At 38.5% G+C, this 22326-nt stretch overlaps 1 protein-coding gene across 1 annotated transcript in view; it reads right to left on the bottom strand.

Annotated features, from left to right (window-relative positions):
- Window positions 1-4512: 4512 nt before the first annotated feature.
- The window catches only part of LOC135802248 (cyclin-dependent kinase 14-like), an 88991-nt gene continuing 71177 nt past the window's right edge, over window positions 4513-22326 (bottom strand). The window contains 10 exon segments of the mRNA XM_065315798.1: window positions 4513-4999; window positions 5078-5330; window positions 5396-5712; window positions 5715-5796; window positions 5866-6040; window positions 6210-6301; window positions 7908-7984; window positions 7987-8019; window positions 8022-8102; window positions 19261-19359. Of these exon segments, the coding sequence (XP_065171870.1) occupies window positions 4926-4999; window positions 5078-5330; window positions 5396-5712; window positions 5715-5796; window positions 5866-6040; window positions 6210-6301; window positions 7908-7984; window positions 7987-8019; window positions 8022-8102; window positions 19261-19359 (1283 nt within the window). The 3' untranslated portion in view covers window positions 4513-4925.

Raw genomic sequence — 22326 nt, 5'->3', positions numbered from 1 at the left:
TGCCAGTTAAGTAGTATTTACATAAAAAAGGGATTTCATTTCACAAAACGCTTTGTATGACGTCCGCTTATTATGACGTGTTTGTCAATTCCCTTCGATGTCATTATAACCGGACTCTACTGTAATTTTACATTAGGAAATAAAAGTGTACAAATAAATGTACCTACTAAAATAATTAAAATTATGAATCAATCAATTTTAGAAGAATTAAAATATTCATAATTTTTTTTGTTTAATTTTAAATCCAAATTGAGCAATCAGATTTAAAACTATACCCGTCGCCTCGAGCCTTGAGTAGTGGTACGTACAAGTTATAACTTGTTCATTCACGCATTTGCGACCCTTGTTGTCGGATTACAAGAGGTGCAGGATTAAGCCGGGTCGGATTACCGGGATTCCACTGTACTACATAGCAAATAACAACAAGCGTGAAATGCAATAAATAAATAAGGAAAGAATAATTTTATTATAAATTTACCATTGTCGCACACAACGCAACGAAAATCACGCCGACAGCAGCAGGAGGAAAAATATCCTTGAACATCCGTTACTACCTAGTAAGGGCGAAGGTTGTTTGCACCGAGAGGCACACACGCATGTCGCCACATGTACTACTTTTGCCAATAAACCGAAAACTAAGTGAAAATTCCATCTCGCAGGCAGCGAAACACGTTCGACGCGACGATCAAAACAAATTGGGCAGGTAACACAACCGCACTAGATCACAACACGCGAGTTACTGATACCTGGACATACCTGCATCAAGAACCGCACTGACATCTTGCAGCAATATACGCATGAGTGTTGATTTACACTCACGGAACATGAAATAAAGTTGAATGTATACAATGCACATCTAGAGATAACATACAAAATCTTAGAGTTTAACTTGAGGACAAACTGTGTTAAAATCGATATAAACTACATTCTTAAATATGGTTTTATTTTTAATAAAATCATATTAATTTCAAACTACATCAAATTTACAGCGCATTGTAAAATCACAATTATACTAGGCACAAAATTAATTTGAATGAAAAAGATAAACTCCAGAAAGCAACCGTTTGCTGAGCAGTTGAATAAACAAAACAAAAATCCAGTATAAATGAAATAAAGAAGCCCTTCCTCTTATAACGACAAAAAAGAAAAAGTCGACTTGTTGAACAAAAAAATTCATAAAAAATAAAATACCCAATAATTAAAACATAAAACAAATTGAAGCTGAAATGCTTCCTGTTATACAAAGACATTTATTACTTAATATTGTTTTCGATAATTCTGTATAATTATCAATTATAATATAAACAACTATAACTATTTACAATGCAACTTCGTACAAGTTATCCATACAAGTCACCTTCATATTCGTGTGTATACGACGTCGGTGTGTTGTATCTCATCGGATTTAGTTCAATTTTCAATATTTCTTTCCTTATATATCTTCTCCTCAATCAATCGTCATCATAATCAATAAAATTTCTTTAAATATTTAATAAATACATACCTAATCAATGTATATTTTTATTAATATAGTAATTACCAATCGTAATCATTTAATTAATAATTGTTATTAACAACTCTTATCACAGCGACCATCAGTTTATTACTGAAAATTGCGTGTTTTTTTGTTTCATTATAATATTTGTCTTTTTACGTTCAGAAACACATTCATTCACTTTGAAAAGTTCATGTTGAGTTTACGTTTTTTGTTTGTCAATCAAAGTCAGTAAAACTGATGTGGATACAGAGTGATATTCATAAGTGTATCGCTATTTCTTTCTTTTTGTTATCAAATTTTCGTTTGCTCTGTTCGGATGATACCTACAGAATGAAAATGAAATCATTTTGATTTAATACTTATTCTTGTTACAATGATTTTCGATATTAGTTGAATGAGAAACAAAATGAAAAATTATGTAGCCGTGAAAGCGTGCTTAGAATATTGAGTGGGTCGTGTATTCGCATATGTTGGTGCTTTAAATTAATCAAGTGCAATCAACAAACGCATTTTCTTCTTTTTTTGTTTTAATGAATTTGTCTTAGATAATTATATTTCGCAAACGTTATCGAAATAATTTGCTATAATGTCAGCCTAATCATCACTATCAATTAGTTATCATATATCGATATTGTAATTTCGCGTGCATATTACATATTTGCTTCATATTAAGAACAGGACGCTTACTGGTGCATCGTCCACGAAATGTGGCCTCGCAGAAGTAAGTTGGACGTACCGTAAAGGAGGGGTGCATTTTGCCGCGTACCTTTAGTGCCTTGGACTAAATCGTAATTTCTTCCACTAGTTACGACAATAACGTGCTATCAAATTTCGTAGTCAAACAGACATTATGTTTTTTACTAGTATCGATCGCTAACAATGCTATTATAGTTAATGATTTTGATGATGATTTTACATGTTAATTATCTAAAATCTCTTTATCGCAAATTACGAACAACTCTTGATTGTTTAAAGTTTCTTAACGATGTCCGACGACTGAAACGAATCGTGCTAATTATGAATGTCTACCTAATTCATCGTTTCGTTTAGGCCTAATATTATTTATTTACTTTCTTACGAAATGTCTCGTTATTTACCTGCTCTATTTAGTGATAGTATTAGAAAGTTATCAAGTAAGGTGATTCAAATTTACAGTGACCATGAAAGAAATTTCAATTTTGAATTTTACTCAATTCTGAACATTAGTTGAGAAATGCAATCAAATGCTTCCATTTTATGAAGCATTACTGAACATCTAAGAGTGCAAGAGAAAGATGTAAGAGTTTAGCAATTGCATAAAGAATCAACCGTATTTTCTTAAATATTGAAAACGCTAATCGATGCAAAATCATTGAATGCTAGTCATAGTTAAATTGGATAATCACGTTTAGCTACCTGTTCACATTATTCCGTTTCAGTTTGGCACGTATCGCGTAAATTTGATTCGTTTGTTAACTATCATTAATCTTGGTCTATGCTTAATTTATAAGTTAACTTGTATATCAAGTAAATGGATTTCCGAGGATTGTTTTGCTGTCAGGTCGATCTACACTTCTAAAGGATTGACACATCGCTTACATGTATGATTTCGGTACAGTGCTTCTTAAATGGCTTAACAAATTTCGAGGCTGAAGTTATGTAATGGAGTTTCTTTATAGATGGGGCACTAAGTTCAACTCTATGAAGTATTTTAGTGAATTGTAAGTCAATTTCTATTCACCACAACCACAAGAATTCTTGGTCTACTGTGTTTTCGTACCTTTTGTTTTTGGTGTCTCTTGTCGTTTTATTCAACTAGTAAATGCAACGCAATATGCTAATTTTACGAACTATATTTTACACAATTCATTGGCGAACTTCATAACTATAAGATCGTGAAAAATATAAGGCAAATAATTATAAAATAAAGAGAGAAAGTAACTTAAAGATAATGGTTTATAGTGTAGATGAGTTTTACAAGTACATAATCAAAAATGAACCAAATGAATCATACCAATGTTATGAATTCCTTGTAAACAATTCTAACATTTTAATTAAAAATTAAGAGCACATGAAATCACATGAAATTTTCCGGCATATTATCATAAAATCAAAGTAAACTTAGCAGAAGTTTGCTTGTTGGCAGCACAATGCCAGCTTCAGTCCACCGAATGACTGCAAACATATAAATTTACAGCATTTACAGCCCATAGTTTTTAATTAAGAACTACAATCTGTGACCAGATACATGTTTCGTTTTACTAGTCTTTTATATGACAAATTTACAGTTGAACTACAATTGAAGACTGCAATCAGGCGCCACACAAATCTCTCGTTAACACTGAGTTCAACTACGAATCAATTCAGAAGATACTAGAATCACAAACATGGCAGCATACTGATTTCTATTGCAGTGCACAGTGATCCTCTATCGACATTTACCGACTTTTTGCGTGCCATCATAATGCAGTCTTTCATTTGCTTCATTTAGTGGTTAACATCAATCATATAAATAATAATCATGTTTCAAGTAATGCATATTTCATTATCAGTATATCATCATCGTAATTAATAGTATCGACATTCGTCTCCTTGCAACAACTCTTCGTTTTAATATTTTCTTCATATTTTCATTATAATAGTATATTTTATAATTGAGCACCATGGAAGGAATGGATCTATTTTCAAAATTTCATTTTTGGTTTGTTTATCAATGCAATTTCATTATTTGTTAGCGAATTTTTATGTTTGTCAGCTGATCGTTTGCACTTTAGCCCTTTTTTGCATCATCCATTGTTTGCCAGTTCACGCAAAAACTATAAACATAAATCAAAACTTCCGGCTCATGAAGATGAAGAATTTTCTTCGATGCGCTCATTCCCGTAATGTTAACTGGTGACTATATGTACGTAATATGAAAGATGAATATGTACAATTGGTACAAAACTCCATTGTAAAATTAGCCCTTAAAAAAGAGACGCTCCATTATCATAAAATTATAATCACTAAACGAATAAGACAATAATTATAAAAAAATAATTATAAGACTTAAAAACATAATAAAATATAATCCGGCATTGATTGCGTACGCGATATGTACGCAGCGATTCACATAATTCTTCATTTATTTAGATAGTAGCTGTACATTGGTGAAGCACGTTCTGGCTGACAGCGTCAGCTCCAGGAAAATGTCTTCTATCGCAGACCTATCGCATCCTTGATTCGTTAAACTTATGTTGTTGTAAAAATAGTGTCGTGGGTGGCGACTCCGCAAGAGATGAAGAGCAAGTGTAGCACAGTCAAGCCAGGTCATTGTGTTTTAAGTGTGTTCGGTTGGTATCTTGTAGCATTTTCGTCGGTGTGAAATTTCGTGAAATCATTGCTTACAATAGTTGTTTAGAGTTTATTTAATATAGGTATTGTTCCTGAGTTTGCGTCGCAACTCGCTTTACTTCGGTCGCGGTTTGAAAAACGACATTTCGGTATGTAAGTGCACACCTTCAACACTGAATATTGACACATCTAGAAATAATCAATAAATTAGTAAGTGAAACCAAAAGGTTTTGTTTGTGTAACTATTTTAAATAGAATCTGACATACCGTCCGGGAGTTCGTGTAGTTTCTTAGGTAATCCGGCGAAATACTGATGCTGCATGGCATCGTCAGCACCTATCCGATTCTCAGGGTTCAACTGCAAAAGAGAGGAGGCCATCGCTTCGCCCTGCGCGATGTCGAACAGTCGCGGCCAATAAATGCCCAAGTTCTTAGGTCTATATAGCACTAGTTTATGTGGCTTGTAGCCGGGCAATCGCGTCACACCGTCCCATGTTTCCTCTGTCGGCGTACCAAGCACCTGAACAACACAACAACAATAAATAAAAATCACATCCATACATATTAAAACTAAAGTAATATTACCTTAAATATCTTGTCAAGCTGGTCGTACGTGTCGCGGTTACCGGGGAAAATGGCCATGCCGGTGATCATCTCAACGAAGATACAACCGACGCCCCACATGTCCAGCGACGTCGAGTACTCTGTACTGCCCAGCAATACGTCTGGTGGCCGGTACCAAAGCGTCACCACCTCGTTGGAGTAGGTGTGGCTGGGCACGGACTTGGCTCGGGCAAGACCGAAGTCGGCTAGCTTCAGTTCGCCGATCTCGCTGATCAGCAGATTCTGCGGCTTAACGTCGCGATGCAGGACGCGGCGCGCATGGCAGTATGATAGTCCCGCAGTAATTGAAAAAGAAACAGTCTGACATTGCGTGGATCCAGGCCTCCGCTATGTCGCTCCAGGTACTGTGATAAGTCTGTATGCTGCATTAGAGAATAAAAAAAAAATCAATTTACCATCTCATTAGGATGCAGATAATTTGATATACTTACAACAAATTCAAACACAAACGTAAGCGTTTCTCGCGTATGTACAATGTCATGTAAAGTGACAATGTTGGCGTGTTTCAGTTCTTTGAGAAGGGAAGCCTCCCGAATGGCCGTGAAGGGAGCACCCTCCTCCTCTTGCAGCCGAATTTCTTTCAATGCTACTACTTGATTTTTTAAACTGTAAACAAACAGAGCGCAAACAAACCCAATTAGAATCCTGGCTGGCGTTGCGCTTGTTGCCAACGAGCGCACCCTTTCGAAAGGGTGAGCGCGCGCGCAATAATCGCTTCGCTAATCTGCTAATTATAACAGCGAGCGAGGAAAATTAATGGGGGTGGCATACGTACTTGCTAAAACCCTTATAAACAGTTGCGTACGATCCCTCGCCTAATTGTTCTAATTTAATGTAAGCCTCGGACTTTCCAAACGGCGAATCGCCCTGCGACAAAAACAAAGACATTAATTCATGTGGCCGGGGAAGCCAAAGTTCGAAAACGTTTCCAATTAAATGATTACCACTACAACTGCGTCATCTAAGTCATCGACACCGATGAAAGCCACCGCATTGAGTTCGTTTGCGAAAATAAAGCAATAAAACCTCTCGCTTAACGTTCGCACATGCACGAATGCGCAAGGGAAGATAACAACCGACGATAAAACACAACGCAGATCAATTAGACTCAGAGTCTTTTTTATTGAATTCTTTCTAATGCGTCCTTTGTCTCCGCGCTTAGAACGCAATGAGCGACTCAAGAAAAAACGGGTCATAAACATTCACAGCGTATGTTTGAATGACTACTTTTTTTATTCGCATTGAAGTCACGTAGGTGCAATTCACCGAGACGCGGGTGCATTTTAAATTTGACGATGGCCGTTGCTTCCGGAAACGCGGCAACAAACGCGCCTGGTTTCCCATTCAGGGCAACCCAGTGATTAGGTATATTCCGAGCGCCGGGAGGTGGGCGCAAATAATTTCTTTAACTCAAGTCCGGCTGCACCCTCGCAGGCGTCTAGACGACCTGATCCTGACCCGTGATACGTGACGCTTTTTTCAAAGCACCACATTAGCAAAATTAATATTATAAAATAAAATAGGAGAGGTAAATAAAGGAAATAGCCATGGAAATTAAGTGCGCTCATTTCATTGGATTCGCTAATTTCGTTGCCTTCGTTTTAGTAGCGCTGGAAGTTTAATGATTTTACTCGTAATGGAAGAGAATGGGTCGCGGATGGCGCTCTGCCAGATGGATATTTGTTTGTTTGTTGATTGAGTGCGTATTTCGCTCGCGGCTTTGATTTTAATTGAATAAAGAAGCGCGCCTTGCTGAACGAAGAGAATTCCCATCTGGATGGATGTCATAGGGCGATTTGCAAAAGCGGTGCGAAACGAACTCAGGACACAACTGGGTTATTTACTAATTAGGCGCGTCGCTAAAGTGCCCCAAGCTGCTGTCATCGTATACATCCGGGACTAACAAGCGAGGATAACAAGGGGCGAGGTGAGAATAACAGAAAATAACAAAATAATTTATCAACATTCCCAGAAACAAAAAAAATATAGTAAAAAATACTGAAATGTGGAAATGTATAAAAGCTAAAAATGTCGCTTGAAAAAGGATCATAAAGTATGTTACGAGGTTAGGTAATATGCGCGCATCGTTTGCATTCGTTTCTCATAAACTTTGGAAGCATTTGGTCGTGATCGATGAACGCGATCGCTGCGAGTGCAGTCGAGGTGTAATAATTCCCAAGGTTTGACTTGAAAAAACGCTGGAGATCGATTGCTCCACTGCCCAGACTTCGCTCTGGTATGAAAAATGTTCCAACCGCAAAAATATGATGCGATGGCTTTACAAGAAACTCATTTCGCCGCAAGTCTACAGACATAAATACTTAATGTTGATTTATATACGCGTTTGAACCCTTAGGATCTCATGAAACGTTTGCGCCAACTTCAAAATGGGCAACAGAATTTATTTGCTCAATACAGTTGTAATGGTGTTTTAATAAACACAAAAAATAAGTTGATTATAAGCATTACTTACCCCGAAAGCAGAGAAGCGCTTCATCCGGCGATGGTCCGACCCCTGATTGAGAAGCACCTCCGACTTGGGTCTCGGGGCTTTTTCGGTCTGAGGATCACGCGCGTCTCCTCCTGATGTCGTCATCCAACAGCTTGCTGTCCGACGAGACGGAGAGCTGTCGCTTTACCCTGTCGTGACCCGACATGTTGTTCCATTCTGCAACAAAGCGAAAAAACGCGTAAATAAGATACGAAGAGAGAGATTTACGTATAGACAAATTGCACGTCGTTCGCTCCAGAGCTAACGGCAAAAAATTAGATAAATCGGTAAGCAACAAAAAATCGAGAAGAGAAAATTGTCAAGGGGTGGATAAAACCATTGGATTGACACTTTAATTTCGTCTGAAAGACATTTCAAATGGAAATAAAAGATGAGCTGTGTGTATATTGCGAATGTAAATGTGGAAATATAGAAACGCGTTAATGTCACACACAATTGAGACGAGTAGTAAAGCAGTAAAATCTTAGTTATGATCGTTATAAGGAAGAATATAAAAGACATAAAAAGCAAACACGCTAGAGACCATGACTGCGGATGAAATAAACTTACAGTTACAAGGAATATTATTGGATATTAAATTTCGGTTCATAATAACTTGACTAAAAGGACATTAAAGTAAAATATCAAACAAGTTTCACGAAGTTAATTCAAACAAAAGAAATTCCTAGATAAAACTGTCCATAACAACCTGTAGGTGCGACTATATTCTAATCCCTAGGGCATACTGAGGGCTGCCTCTTAAATTTTAATTCAACTGGAACAATGTTTTAAAAATCACGGTTTGTGGCTTCGTATGGTTCATATTTTTGGCTCAGGCTTTGTTTTCATTGTATGTTTTTTCGTTGTATACGTTTCATCTATTGGAGGTTAAGTTTGCAGTAACTGCGTCACTTTGTGTGCACCAACATTTCATCGTTGTTTAGTTTAAGTTTAAGTTAACCATATGGAAAGGATTTTAATTTTAAAATGTCAATTAAGATTAAAATTTGTAAACGAACATCTTGAACGTTGAAATTCGCAATTTTAAACGAATTTCACCCCATGAAAAGCAAACAAAACGAAAAGCGATATCGCTTATTAACGCTAATTAGTTTTTTGCGCTCGCAAACGACGCAAACACCATTCACAAAATGCGCCTTAGAAACGTGAAGAGGTTCACTTCGTTCAGTTAATGCGAGACCTGTGGAGTAACCTCGCGACGCTTCTCTTATCGCAAAGACGGAAAAGGGCAAGGGCGGGCAGGAAAGAGCATATAATACTAAAACGTAACGAGCACGAGAGCACGTCGTTACGGTCTCAATTTGAGCAGCGGCGTAATGTGCGTGTACGCCGCATTGAACACTCGAGCGTGCATCCTGCACGGGCGCCCATCATCAAGAAGGCGGCTGGAGACGTCTGCGTACGCGGTACCAATTAGCGCCGCCATCGTGCCGCACAAAGCGTTGTAAAATATCCGCTTTCATGTGGCAGGTGAACGAGGGCTTTCAACTATTGACGATTAACGGGATGTCTTCCTGCGATAAGAGACTGATTCACTTGTGGGAGATGAACAGGAAAATTAACAGTTACTTTAGAAGTTATATTGATAATTATTAAGTTAAAGTTAAAATATTTTAGGGATAATAATTACGGCTACCCTCGGTATATTACCCACAAAGGTCACGCAAATAAAGCTAATCGCGTTGCGATCGCAATAGTGTTCGAATTGCAATGGAACAGCGTCAAAATTGGTGGAGGCGACGGGTTACCGCCGCACATTTAAATGCACCACACAATAAACGCAATAATGTATGTAGATAAAGCGCGACCGCCGGCGGCGGCGGACGTTATCAAATTGTCTGCGCATTTTGCACACGATGGAATGAACCAAGCTCCAAACGTGTACATCGTACAAATGAACATTCAATCCTATGAAAAAACTATCCAAACCAGACACAGAACTAATTAATACAAACAAAATTAATTACGCTAACAGTAATTTAATACGCCGCTATTATCAAAACTCGGGATTTTACTCGATTCCGATTGTTATAAAGTTTAAATCGCTCGTCGTTTTAACACCAAGGAAGCGATTTACCGAAGCAAAGAGGTGATCGGATCGTTCCAGATTGGAAGTTAAATTGAAGGCGAAAACGTGATGGGTAATGCGAGATTTCCAATCTAAATCGCAATCTCGTCGACGTCACCGCCGCCGTCGTCGACTCCACTGGTTTACAGTTACTCGTGCGCAAAGCGCCGAACCTCATTGTCTTATTTTCATCATTTTCTAATGCACCGCGTCCCAATCGCACGCCTTTCAGACTTCGTCAAAATATAACACCGTATTATCGGACCATTTGTCAAATTATCCTTAGACGACGAGACCTCGATGATCGGATTGCCAGCTGTCGCTCGCGGAATTAATCATACGCCTGGGTGTGTCTCGTGTGATGAGACAAAACATCATTCCGTGAAATTAGCACATCACTTACGTAGATGTGTGTTGTGTGTATGTTGACCAGTGCACACGTCCACGCTATTGTAATCAATCGTAATCAGTGCAATCGCAAATCTATTGTTGCCGCAAGCAACGCATTATGCATGTATTATGCATGCGATGCGAATATATTTATGACGCAATAATGTGCGTCATTACGTGCTGTTATTGATTGGTGTTCAATACGCTTTGATTTCATGCGCATTTCTCCTTTGCATTTTACGGAATTAATTAAAGTACAATCAACACTATTATGCGGAAATCCGAATAATCTGAGCAAACATATTCAGGGTAATAACATCAATACAGTACACGATTCAGTGGAATGAAGGTAAATGTTTGTACGTATTCGGAAATCAGAGAAATGCTCACAGGGTTCGCAGAAACATAATTAACTGAATGCATATTTAGAAATTGCATGCATCAATTTGACATAGCGTAATATCCAATTTCCGAAAGTCATTTTAACTTTGTACCTATGTTCTTCCCCGAAAACTTTGCCGCCAACTTCTCTATTATTATGTCTAATAGTAATATGTTTCAGTGCAAAGATGGCACGCTAGTTATTAATGCGGCAAATTGACGCCGCGCAGAATAAGTTCCAGTTGGCGCGAACTGTAGCCAGCGCGCGCCGCCTTCCCGGCCGGAAAATTATAGCTTCGATTAACTCGGTAATTAATTATTAGCCGCGCGCGATCCGCCTCGCCTCTGTCGGCTTTTAAAACCCGAGGCGTTACTTCTGCAAAGTCCCATAACGCCGTAAACACGCAGGCTTAACATCTGCCACTTAGACAACTAATAAGTCATCTTAATTTTCATTTTAACGTTGATATAAATACACTCGTTACTCTAGAATGCAGTAAACGGTGGAGAGAAAATTAAAGCATGTGAAGTATAGACATGTGATAATAAATATTGCAGCAGAGTCTGGAGGCAGATAAGAAGTTGAAGTTTGTTGCAACATAAATCATTTTCATTGGCATAATGAATTTTTGATGCAGCGCACTGCACTTTGACGTTCGTCGTTACGTCTTTCTTGTAGGTTTTACTGTGTTTCATACAAGTTCCCATTCGGAAGCTTTGAAAAGTTTACAACAAAAGCGTCATATTCGTCCGGGATATATAACAAACATATGTTATAATGTGAAGTCGTAACAAAGTTTTATGTTTCTTCAAACTCTGAAGTCATATTGAGCAAACAAACAAACTTTTAAAGTTTCATAAGATTTATGAAAATAAAATTTATAAATTATAACCAAAATATACCTATTTGAGCTCTAAATATTATATTTTCTATGACAATCATCTTGTGTCGTAATAAATGTCTCACATCTATACAAATATCGCCCAACATCTCATCAGAATCATTTGCAGACAGTTTATTGCGGAAGTTGAAAAGTCTCTGTCAAATAGTCGTCGCTGACTAACCGACGCCAAGTGAATATTACGTATTCTATTTTCCGCAATAATCCCAGACGCAAAACAATAACGCATAACAATAACTGGTACGCGACATGCGGGCAAAGTTGCAAAGTGCTTAACCGAAACTATCATCAACCCGCCGCGCGATGCTTGTAATTGTTGACAGTCGTTAATAAGTTTGCGTTTAATAAGTGCGCACAACTGCCATCCACAAGCACCAGTCTCGAGAAGTCATCACAGTCATAATCAGCCAAATTGTTTGTAGCAACACAATACACAATATAAATGCAAATATTCATAAAATATTTTAATACTTTTAATACAAACTTCTTTTTCTATTTTTAAGTAAAAACGTGTCTCAAAAGTGGCAATGACTCTGCTCGCAGACATGAATCTTGCTGAACAGAATGCCCGCCGGGCTTTAATTAATGCAGCGTGATTAAAATCGGCTAATGAAGTATTTATCAAGCGTCGCGACGCAGGAGCATCGCTTGTTTGCATTCGGTTGGCTCATCGCGCTATCGATGTCCGCACCGCTCATAAAATTACCAAGTGCAATCAAAACTTTGCCACTTTCGCATTTAACATTAATACAATTAAAGGCAAATTCATGATATTGGGAATATTTCGTATAATGAGCTCAAATAAGATTTCTACTCGAAATAGTAAACTAATTTTGACGCTGGGTTGGCACACTATTATCCATGCAGAAAGTGTTCGCTTTATCCACCCTCCAGACAAATTTAATTTCCTTGGCGCTTTTTTCCGTCTCGTGTTTGCGCTTTGTGCCTGCATTTTCCATGAGCGTTCTTTATTTCTAGCTTTAAATCCTCTCATTCCTCTCATATTTGATCACAAAGTTCTTTCATCCACTGGTATTTAAGTTAAGCAAAAAATGTTATTAAATATTTAAAAAAATCAACGAGAACTTAATTAAAACTGTTTATTAGTTATAGTTTTATTTGTAAATTCCAAAAGTTATTTAATATTTCTACCTACGCAGTAAATTGAAAAACTAATAAATAATATCGGTAAATAATTCATTATTCACACTTAAACTGAATTTACAACGCTTCAACATATCAATAAATAAAATAATCTTGCATTTAACAAATAAAGCGTGCACAAAATATAAATTACATCCATTGAATATATAGATTTAAATCTTGTATTGTGTACAACTAATAAATCAAAAGCGTGCATCGCGACTGACTCACAACCACCGACATGGTCTTGAACTTTGGTTATAATTGCGCGCATCGTGTAAACTGCACTTGTGCCAAGCGCGTACCAAGCACGTATTGTCAACTTGTGTACACTACGAGTTAAAACGTGACAAAATAATAAGTAAAAGTAATATAATAGAGAACAAATATCGTAAAATATTATTAATATAATTATAAATAAAAAATAGTTTTTATTTATTACTTGCTGCAATTTCTACAAGAGCCTTAATAAATATTTAATATGATAACGAATGACAACGTTTTCCTTTCTTAGCTCGTCATAACAAAACAATGCATGACGCTCCAAACAATAAATAATTAAAGTGCCCCGACAATCGTCCATCAAGCGTCATCGATCAATACACGCACACTTCTTTGCAAGGATGTGGCGCTCCCAAGTAAATATTCGCATGATGCGAGAATGAAATCGTTGAAAATACACTCGAGCGTGCTCAAGCTGACAATTTCAAAGAATTGCGTTCGAAAGTAATACTGCTTCACCGTGTTAGCCGGTCATTAAAAAGTATGACGTTATTGCAAGCCGTTCTATTATTACCGGTACAATGATGAATCGATTGGCAGAGAAAGAATGCTTAGGTGATGAATAATTTATTGCTTCATTTCTCTTCGATTCCTGTTGAAGTAAATGTACACACCTGAGTTGTAAATTACATTTGAAGTTACACTTTTATTACGAATAGAAATAATTTTTACCTCAATTTTCAAAGCAATGAAAATGTGAATATTGGATCGCACTGCGGTCGAAGTGAACTTTTAGTTTGTTAGTTTTACATTTTGACGCACAATGAATAAATGACGTGAAGTGTAATTAATCCGAGTTAAAAATTCATCACAATGCTCGTTAAACTTTTGCATATCACATACAAAGTGTTGCAGAAGTAGTAATTGCCGCAGCTCTCGTCTAAACATTTCTAAATTTACTTTTATTATTGATTAATATCTCATGTGACAATGTGTTAAGTGCTTGCTTATACTCTTGATGTAACTCCGTTGATATTGTCAAGGTTCCCTGCCTATCGATTGTTTACACACTCGGTGAAGTCCGTGAACTTTCAACTCTTCGCGGTTGGCAGACGTTCAAGCGCAAACGAGTGCGCGCAGAGCCGCACGGAGCGCATTAAAACTTTGTTACACTTTTGATAACGCGCGCCGGGCGTTTGATATAAAACTTTTCTATTTAACCGCGAATGGCGAATGGCCAGAGCCGCTGGGCAGCCTACGCAAACTCTTCTCGTGCGTGCACAAGCATATAACATCCAGCGAAACACAAAACTTTGTCTTTTGTCATCAACATGTTTCAATTCGTTTAACATTTATATAAAAACATAGGCATGTGGATGTAATGTGCAGATTTGATTGTTTTAATGTAGTTTGTAATTGTCGGGCACAAGGCCGACATGGACATGCACGAAGAAAATTCGTGACCTAACGACATAACATTTGGTTTTTTTCTGATGTTGATGACATGCGATTGTAATGTAAGTATAACAAATTGAAAACACGTTTCGACCTCGTTGTGCGAGGTACACGAGTTGTCTACTGCCATTACACGCATCGGTAGAAACTAATAAACGGCACCAATTTGGGTAGTATTCCTATGGAAAATATTATTTTATGTTTGTTTTTATTTTATGTTCTTTTTCAAAAGATTTATGGGGAATTTTCTTCGCGTATGTGTTTTATTAAGTATCAAGGGTGTGATTTGATATCTTTATACATTTTTCTGAGAATGTCGTTAGTATTATCTAAATAGAGCAATATTTTCTTTTTAATGTAGAAAAAGAAAACAAGAAAAAAATACACCAGCAAAATATATATAAAAAATTAAATTAGTTTTTCTATTAATGTTAATTTAAATATAAATTCATTTAAATTTTTTTGAATAAAAATGCAAAAAATGACTAAATGAAGTTAAATTAATTACATACTTTAACAGAATAAAATGCAAAACAACAAATATTTTAGTTGGTTCGAATTAAATTCAATTAAAATCATTTTCATCCACAACTCCTATCAAATAACACTGATAAATTTAACAGAAAATAACGAGTTCCACAACACAACGACCCATGTTCCCCAAAAACAAATTATTACTAAAAGTGTTACAATTCTCTTCCGATGCCCAACCCCCATTACATTTTTTCCGCTCGCTTTTTTATTCGATGTAAATTTAAACATAAAAAATTTCCACAACGCTGTCTGTACTAGACAACAAATTGCATGTTTTATATTACGTTAGCGCACCGCCCTTCCGCCTCCATCCCGTGTTTGTCGACTTTCCGGCCGGCGTTTTTGCATGTTTTCACATTGTGCGTCGTATTTAAACGAGCGCATTTTTTCCGCAATTATTTTTCATCTATTGTTACAGAGCCACGCCAGCGCCGTTAGTCGAAAGCATTAGTTTAGTAATTTTAAACAAGCGCGCCGAATAAAGCACGGTGGGTTGCGGACGCAAACGGCCTCTCGCAATTTGATTTATATCGTCACAGGATTTCGGGATAAAATCGCACACAAAGCACCCCTGCGAGGACGACCGCACACACCAACATTACCGCGGTGCAACAATCAACATGGGTCACAACCTGGACGATTAAGGGTTGATAAATGGATGAGTAAGTCGTAGAAATCTCAAGATGGAACAATGTTATGCAATTTAATTGCGAACAAAGAAAATTATCCGAATTATAACATAAATTTAAATATAAAATAATATAAATCATAGAAAATTTAATGTTTTAACACCCAGTGTAATTAATATTAAACGTAAAGAGGCAAAAGGGGTGCAAATTAATTTACGTTTGGCTGCACATCTCTTTGAGAGGGCGGCCGCAAGCCCATAGGTATATACCCAAGTGTGCGTACGTGCGGCGGCGGAGGCGGCTTATCGCGTTTTCTTATCACTGCGTTCGGTCGTAACTATTAAGTCCCGTGCATGCACGAGTAAATAAACGCACTGCAAACGCGTTGGGGGTTGCGCGCGGAAACTTCAAGGCGTTGAGCCTCGATCGAAGTTAAAGTTGAGTCTAGTTGATGCGATGCGCATCAGAAGCTTGCAGAGTTTCGGCTAGAGTGGCTAGACAAACACATCCCGATGCGTTCGCCTTAATGTGGTGGAGGCGCCGGGTCATGCGGTGCGTGTGGTATGAGGGCAACTAAGCTTCAGACTAAGTGCGAACCCATTCAACGCGTAATTATAAAGGCACGGGGGCGAAAGCAATTTAATTGTGACGACCACATAAACGCCCAAACGGAAGACATCAAAGCATGCAAAAGTTTAGTTCAAGAACAAAAAAAAATTAATATCACAAAGATGAAAGAATGCGAATGTCAAGGATAAAACTCTTCAAGGATAATTTCCAATGAAAACTTGCGCGGAATGTTTTTCAAGGCTTTCGCGTAGATTCCCTGCATGCTTCATAAATATGTCAAGAGTCTCGGCATTGCGCTTGTTGTGTTCCATCCCCCCATGTAACAAAGGATTACGATGCTACTTAAAAAGAAAACAAGAAGAACGACGCTTACAACTACCGCAAGTTTTGTCCATGTAGTAATAGTATTAGATTTTGTTTGACAGGTCATCAGGTAGTGAATAATTGTCCCTTGTCTTTTCATGTCCCTACAAAGAGCAAAAGTTGGAAAAAGTCAAAATTGATTTGTACTAACTGAAGTAAACAAACCACAAACCACCAGCGTATCCTACAGGTGCTTCAGAAGATGATAGATTAAGGAAATAAGACGTCTGAACTTGGCGAAGAGAAAGTCGCCGGCAACGAAAATACAATGTGACAGTCAGTGCTGAAATAGAAATTACAGGAATAGAACTAAGGATGAAAAAACAATGCGCGCCTGGAAGACAGTTACAAATGGTGTATTTTGTAAGCAGAAGAAGGAAAAGAAACTCACTTGATATGGGTTATTTTTATCCCATTTTATATCCGAAAATAATTCAGTGTGACAAATTCGCAAAGTTTGATTTATCACACACGACACCAGACACTCTGTATAATTTCCATTTACCTGTGTCACTTTTTCCATGTTCAACCAGCACGCTACGATAGTTTTGCTAGTGAAATTATTCACCTCTCGTACTTTTGACACTTCCAACCCGACTGCATGCCATCGCCGGCGACAGAAATTAATTACCGAAATATGTTCCTCGTCGCGACGGCGTGAAATTCGGCAAATTTTCGCGCCTCCACTCGGCAATCAGTCATAGACCCTCCAGGTAACAGGCATGTAATGATATTTAAAGCCCGAAGCGTTATGCGACTAAATTGCGCTGCTTCCGGTTAACGCATCCACCTAACACTCACACGCACACACATTTCCAGGATCTAGGTACATGAGTATCATATGAGAAGAGTGGCAGACACGCTGTTGCTACTTAGTTGGTTAGTAAGCGTAGACTTTCCCTTTTAAATGATGTATAGCGGGCGCACAACACGTCATCTAGATTAATGTCTAGGCATACGCGTCACAAAGGACTAAGAGGTCCTCGGCGTGCATTATGAATTACGTCGGCTGGCGCCAGGACTCCGGCGGACAAGCATTTGTTATGCGATGTGGACGGATGTTGTGGCTCTGGCGCGGTTAATTAGTTTCTCCTTTCTTCTACCAATGTGCGAGCATTAAAAAAACTCAACGCGATACAGAGTTAACGAAATCTATTGTTTGTGCAGGATGTGAGGGGAAATTCGAGTTCGGTCGGCAGGTAGTCGGGAATCGAGAACAAATGAGTTTGATCACATTCATCAAGGGTTATTTCTGGAGTACAGCTAACGATCGTACTAATTATACCCCCGAAGGATAATTAACACATACACATTGTAAGTTATACTTAATTTGATAAACGATAATGGTTATAACTATACAAAAATTAGAATATTGGGATACATTTATAAACTGTCACTAATTATCCTTGAAAATCCTGTGTCCTGTTATCAGAAACGAAACCCGCGCTAATTATCATAGAATTTCAGTGAGTCACCATAACACAGGACATGAATAATAGGCATTGTGATAGAATCAAAACCACGAAACCCGATCGCATAAACAACAGAGCGCGGTGGCGGCAGGCGTGCCGGCAACAACCACGGACGGATTGCGCCGCGCCGAAATGGTTGATGGCAAAACGTGACCCACATCAATTACACCGCGCGTCCGTATCTCAGTCAGCTTCGATTCCACGCACGCAATTCGCGTACACCAAACCAGGCAGCAAAACAAACTCTATGATGCAAGCAGGAAGGATGATATCTACAAGGGGATCAGCAATCAATTAATATAATCCAAAGTATATCGCGCATTAAAAACCCATCAAATCCACCAGAAACCATAAAACACAGCCGGTAATAAACTCATATATTTCGCTGTATATAAATCAAGTGCTCAAAACAAAAACTGCAACTAGGCTAAAAGTTGAGTTTATTAGTGGATTTACTTTGGCGAACGCCGGGTATAAATGTGAATCCTTCATCGTTAATTAAATCAGACGCCCGTCATTATTCATGAATTAAAATACGAAATATATTCTGCAGATACTAAGATAGAATTTGCTTCGAACACCGCGCTTTGATGATTCGTATGCCTCTTTCCATGACGCCTATTTCTGCGCGTTAATTAATCATTAACCGTACGTCGGTGCGTCGTGCACGCCCCAATTATCCTTCCAGGCGTGTATTAATTTTAGCCAACATGAACATCATTTACTATAGGTATATGAAGTCCAGTGCTGACGTCATACAATTCCATTTGCAATTTTAATTTTATTAAATTCTTGCTTTTGTCCGCTTAGATTTTAATAAAATAAATAGTTTACTTATTGCTTTCGTGCTCATATGACAAAGTATTAAGTGTTGATTCCAGGAATAAGATATTCCTTTATATTTTAAAGAAATGAGAAAAGCTAATAATGCAGTTTTGCTCTATCGCAATCGGAATTATCATTTCAACTTTCATCCCTTATTCTACACCCTTCAAGTTATATTTATGCAACAAAAACTATCCTATTTTATTTTCCTTAGTCTGAAATATCTCTATACCAAAATTTATCAAAATTAGTTCAGTGGTTTCCGCGTAAGAGCGTAACAAACATACAAACAATCTCCCAGACGCATTTATAATATTACCTCGGATAAAAAATCAAAAACTAAAGTTGATAAACACTGACCTGCTGGAATATTTCCGTTGGGTTCTAACCTATCTAGGAATTCGTCACTGTAGCCGTTGTAGTGTAGCTTTCGCTCATCCTGCTCTTCCTTCGAGACGGCTGTAACAAAATAAACAAATATTATTACATGTCATAAAAGCCAATGTTAAATCAGCAAAATAAAATAAGTAAAGCTCATGCAAAAGCTCATGAAAAACAAGTCGAAACGAAGTTAATCAATCATTTTGTTGGCTGTTTTTTGTGCTTGGTTTACTTCGTTTTATGAGAGTTCCCGCTGGAATTGCGTAATGCGAATTTCGTATTGCGATGTTGGTCGTTCGTCCTTTTGACCTTCATCTATTTTTATATATGCCGTTGATCTGCGATGCGCGCAGCATTGCCAACGCTTCAATTCGCGTTCGGGGTGTTATTTTTGTTTTCTGCTGATAATGTAAGTTCTGCGTGGGAGAATTTGTTCCCGGGAGTGAATAGCGGTCGATAAAACGCAAAGTGTACAAAAGTCGATGGGAACAGACATCCAGGCGTCCGCAGAGGTAGTAAACTGAACCGCAAGAAAGCATTAGAAACCTGAATCTGGTATAATTCGATTGAATAACCCAATTTGTCAAAATGCGACTTTGTTATCAATCTCCTAGTTTCACTAAAAAGCCTGATTACAGATGCCATGATACTATTAACCCCTATAATTTCCAACGCAGTTAATATTAGTATTCATGAGGAGTTACGACTTGGCTGAATTTCTACTCAGTCCCGTTTGCGGGCTCGTTTCGGGTGCGGGCGCAACCCGAATTTCAGGGTTCACATTCAGCGCCAGCGTCTAGGCCGTTTCCGGCGCTTCCGTTCATTTACATTACACCGCGCCGGCGTTACATAATTGCCAATTGGCGTTATGTTCGGAACGCAACCGAAGTTGAAGCAGACGCAGACACCGACGCCGCACTGTCGGTCGCAGAACTGGATCGTAATAAAACGATGACGGTTCCGAGATAAGGGAGCAAACCAGGCGAACCGACCCAGGAATTTCGACCCGCTGCGCCCGCTCCCCTTTTGTCGTCACCGTTTAGTCGAGATCGGACGGCGCAATCCCATTCTACATCATCAACACTCTGCGAACCGAAACGGTGAATTCTACAATGGACATCATCACAGAATGTGTGTCAATTGCAATTCGGACCTTTCGAGAGGGTATCGCACATAATAACAGCTGTCAACATGTACCAATGATCCCGATAATCATGACAAATAGTGAGAATTCAACAAAAAATAAAAAATAAATTTTTCTTGGCGGCAAAATTGTGGTGATTGAAGTATAAATCATAGAAATTGCACATTTTCCAAGAAGCATGCAATACTCGTATAGAGAAAATGCAGTAAACATTACTCACGCCGAGTTAGACTGCACTCGAGCTATTCAAATATGAATTGAATTTTATAATGAAATTGCAGCATCATAACTTATTCACTCATTATGCATTCATTCATATGAGCGATGAGTCAGAGAATCATATTATTTAACGCCCACATTAATACATAAACATAAAATGTTACTCATCACAAAATTAAAACAACATGTAAATTAGAAATGATTTCATCCGTCTGCTGCACAACGTGATGATAATAATGCCATTGCGGTCATCCGAGCTCTCCACAACATTCTGGTCGTCGCCAACTCGGGTGAATTGAGTTCGAGATCAAAATTCAAGCTGCTGAAGTGAAGTAGAGAAGTGGAGCGGTTTGTTGAGCTGGGCGTGCGGGGCGGCACAACAAGAGTGCGCGCGGGATCGATATCAGGGTCACAGTCCTCAGCCAGCAGTGGAGTGCCGCCGCCGTGGATCGGAGTGGCGCCCTGGAATCGCTTCCCGCGCCCTCGAATGTAGGTCACGTGAAGGCGAGGCGGCGGCGGCAACGCATTTTACAGACCACCGCCGTCGTCCTGCGCCCGGGCAGGCAAGCAAAGAAGAGGAAACAAGAGCGGCGCGCACAGTATTCACCAGCAGTCCAAACGAATACGTTGGATTTTTTACAATTCGGGTGAGCGTCCAAACGACCACAGCAGAGAGACCAACAACCCGGAGAGAAGTCGAATAACGATGTCGTATCATGTATGATGCAGCATGTGTAGGTGGGACGTGCAGAGACATGAAAACGTTTGGGATGAGGTACAAAGTATCCAACATGGGATGCTGCGGTATATTGAAACATAAAACACGAACGAACCATATCTGCCAATTTAGAAGCAGTGGAATGTAACAAACTCCCACATAAATAATTTATCGCCAAAATAATCATGTCACCGTTTTTTCCTCTTTTTTAATACGGCAATATTTGAGATAACATCCGAAACATGCAGTATGCAAGGTTAACACTCCGTGCACCATATATATTTCCGCAAGCCGGGAGCGTTTTGTAGGGCACGCGCAAACATATAAATTCAGTTGTTTAGGTTCAACGAGAAGTTCTTGTTGTTGGTAGATAAACCCAGCGAATGGATTAGCTTTATCGCTCCATGCAAACCGCTCCCAGTGAGAACGTTGTGCTGCAACGTTTTGTTCGCGTTGTTCCCCAAATAAAGCCGGAAACGAGCCCGCAACGCTTTTTGTATTCAATGACTTTCCACTACTGCATATATGTATGCCCAGTGTCTGGAAGAACGCCGATAAAACTTTGATTTGAATCTGTTTTGGATCCACTTCTTTTCGTTGAGGTCGTTTACGCTAGATAGATTAGTTAAATCTAAACTTCTATCCTGTGCAGATTGAATGGTGGAATATACGAGTATATAGCACACGTTAAAAATGTAGGAGGTATTTGAGCAAAGCACTCCGTTGTGAACAAATGAAATAAATTTTAATTTCCTACGTTTTCGTTCATTGCGTGCGCGTGTTTTTCTTCCTGTTTCGGGAAGTTTGTATTTCCTATTTCGTTTTATTGCTTTTTTTTTCGCTCCATTTCTACCAATTTCCCGTATTTTATTAACATTGGCGCGTGCGACCCGCTGGCATCAAAATGTCTTCTTGTTTTCGGTTATTTAACATAACGGCTTCATTGTGTCACGATGTCACCTCG

This window comes from Atheta coriaria, unplaced genomic scaffold (genome assembly GCF_025399875.1).
Source record: "Atheta coriaria isolate IRGN ID8LTWV9N9 unplaced genomic scaffold, Caltech_Dcor_3.1 hic_scaffold_16_pilon, whole genome shotgun sequence".
NCBI classification, from domain to species: domain Eukaryota; kingdom Metazoa; phylum Arthropoda; class Insecta; order Coleoptera; family Staphylinidae; genus Dalotia; species Dalotia coriaria.
Note: the sequence above shows the minus strand (reverse complement) of the source record. Positions and strands in the feature narration are given on the sequence as shown.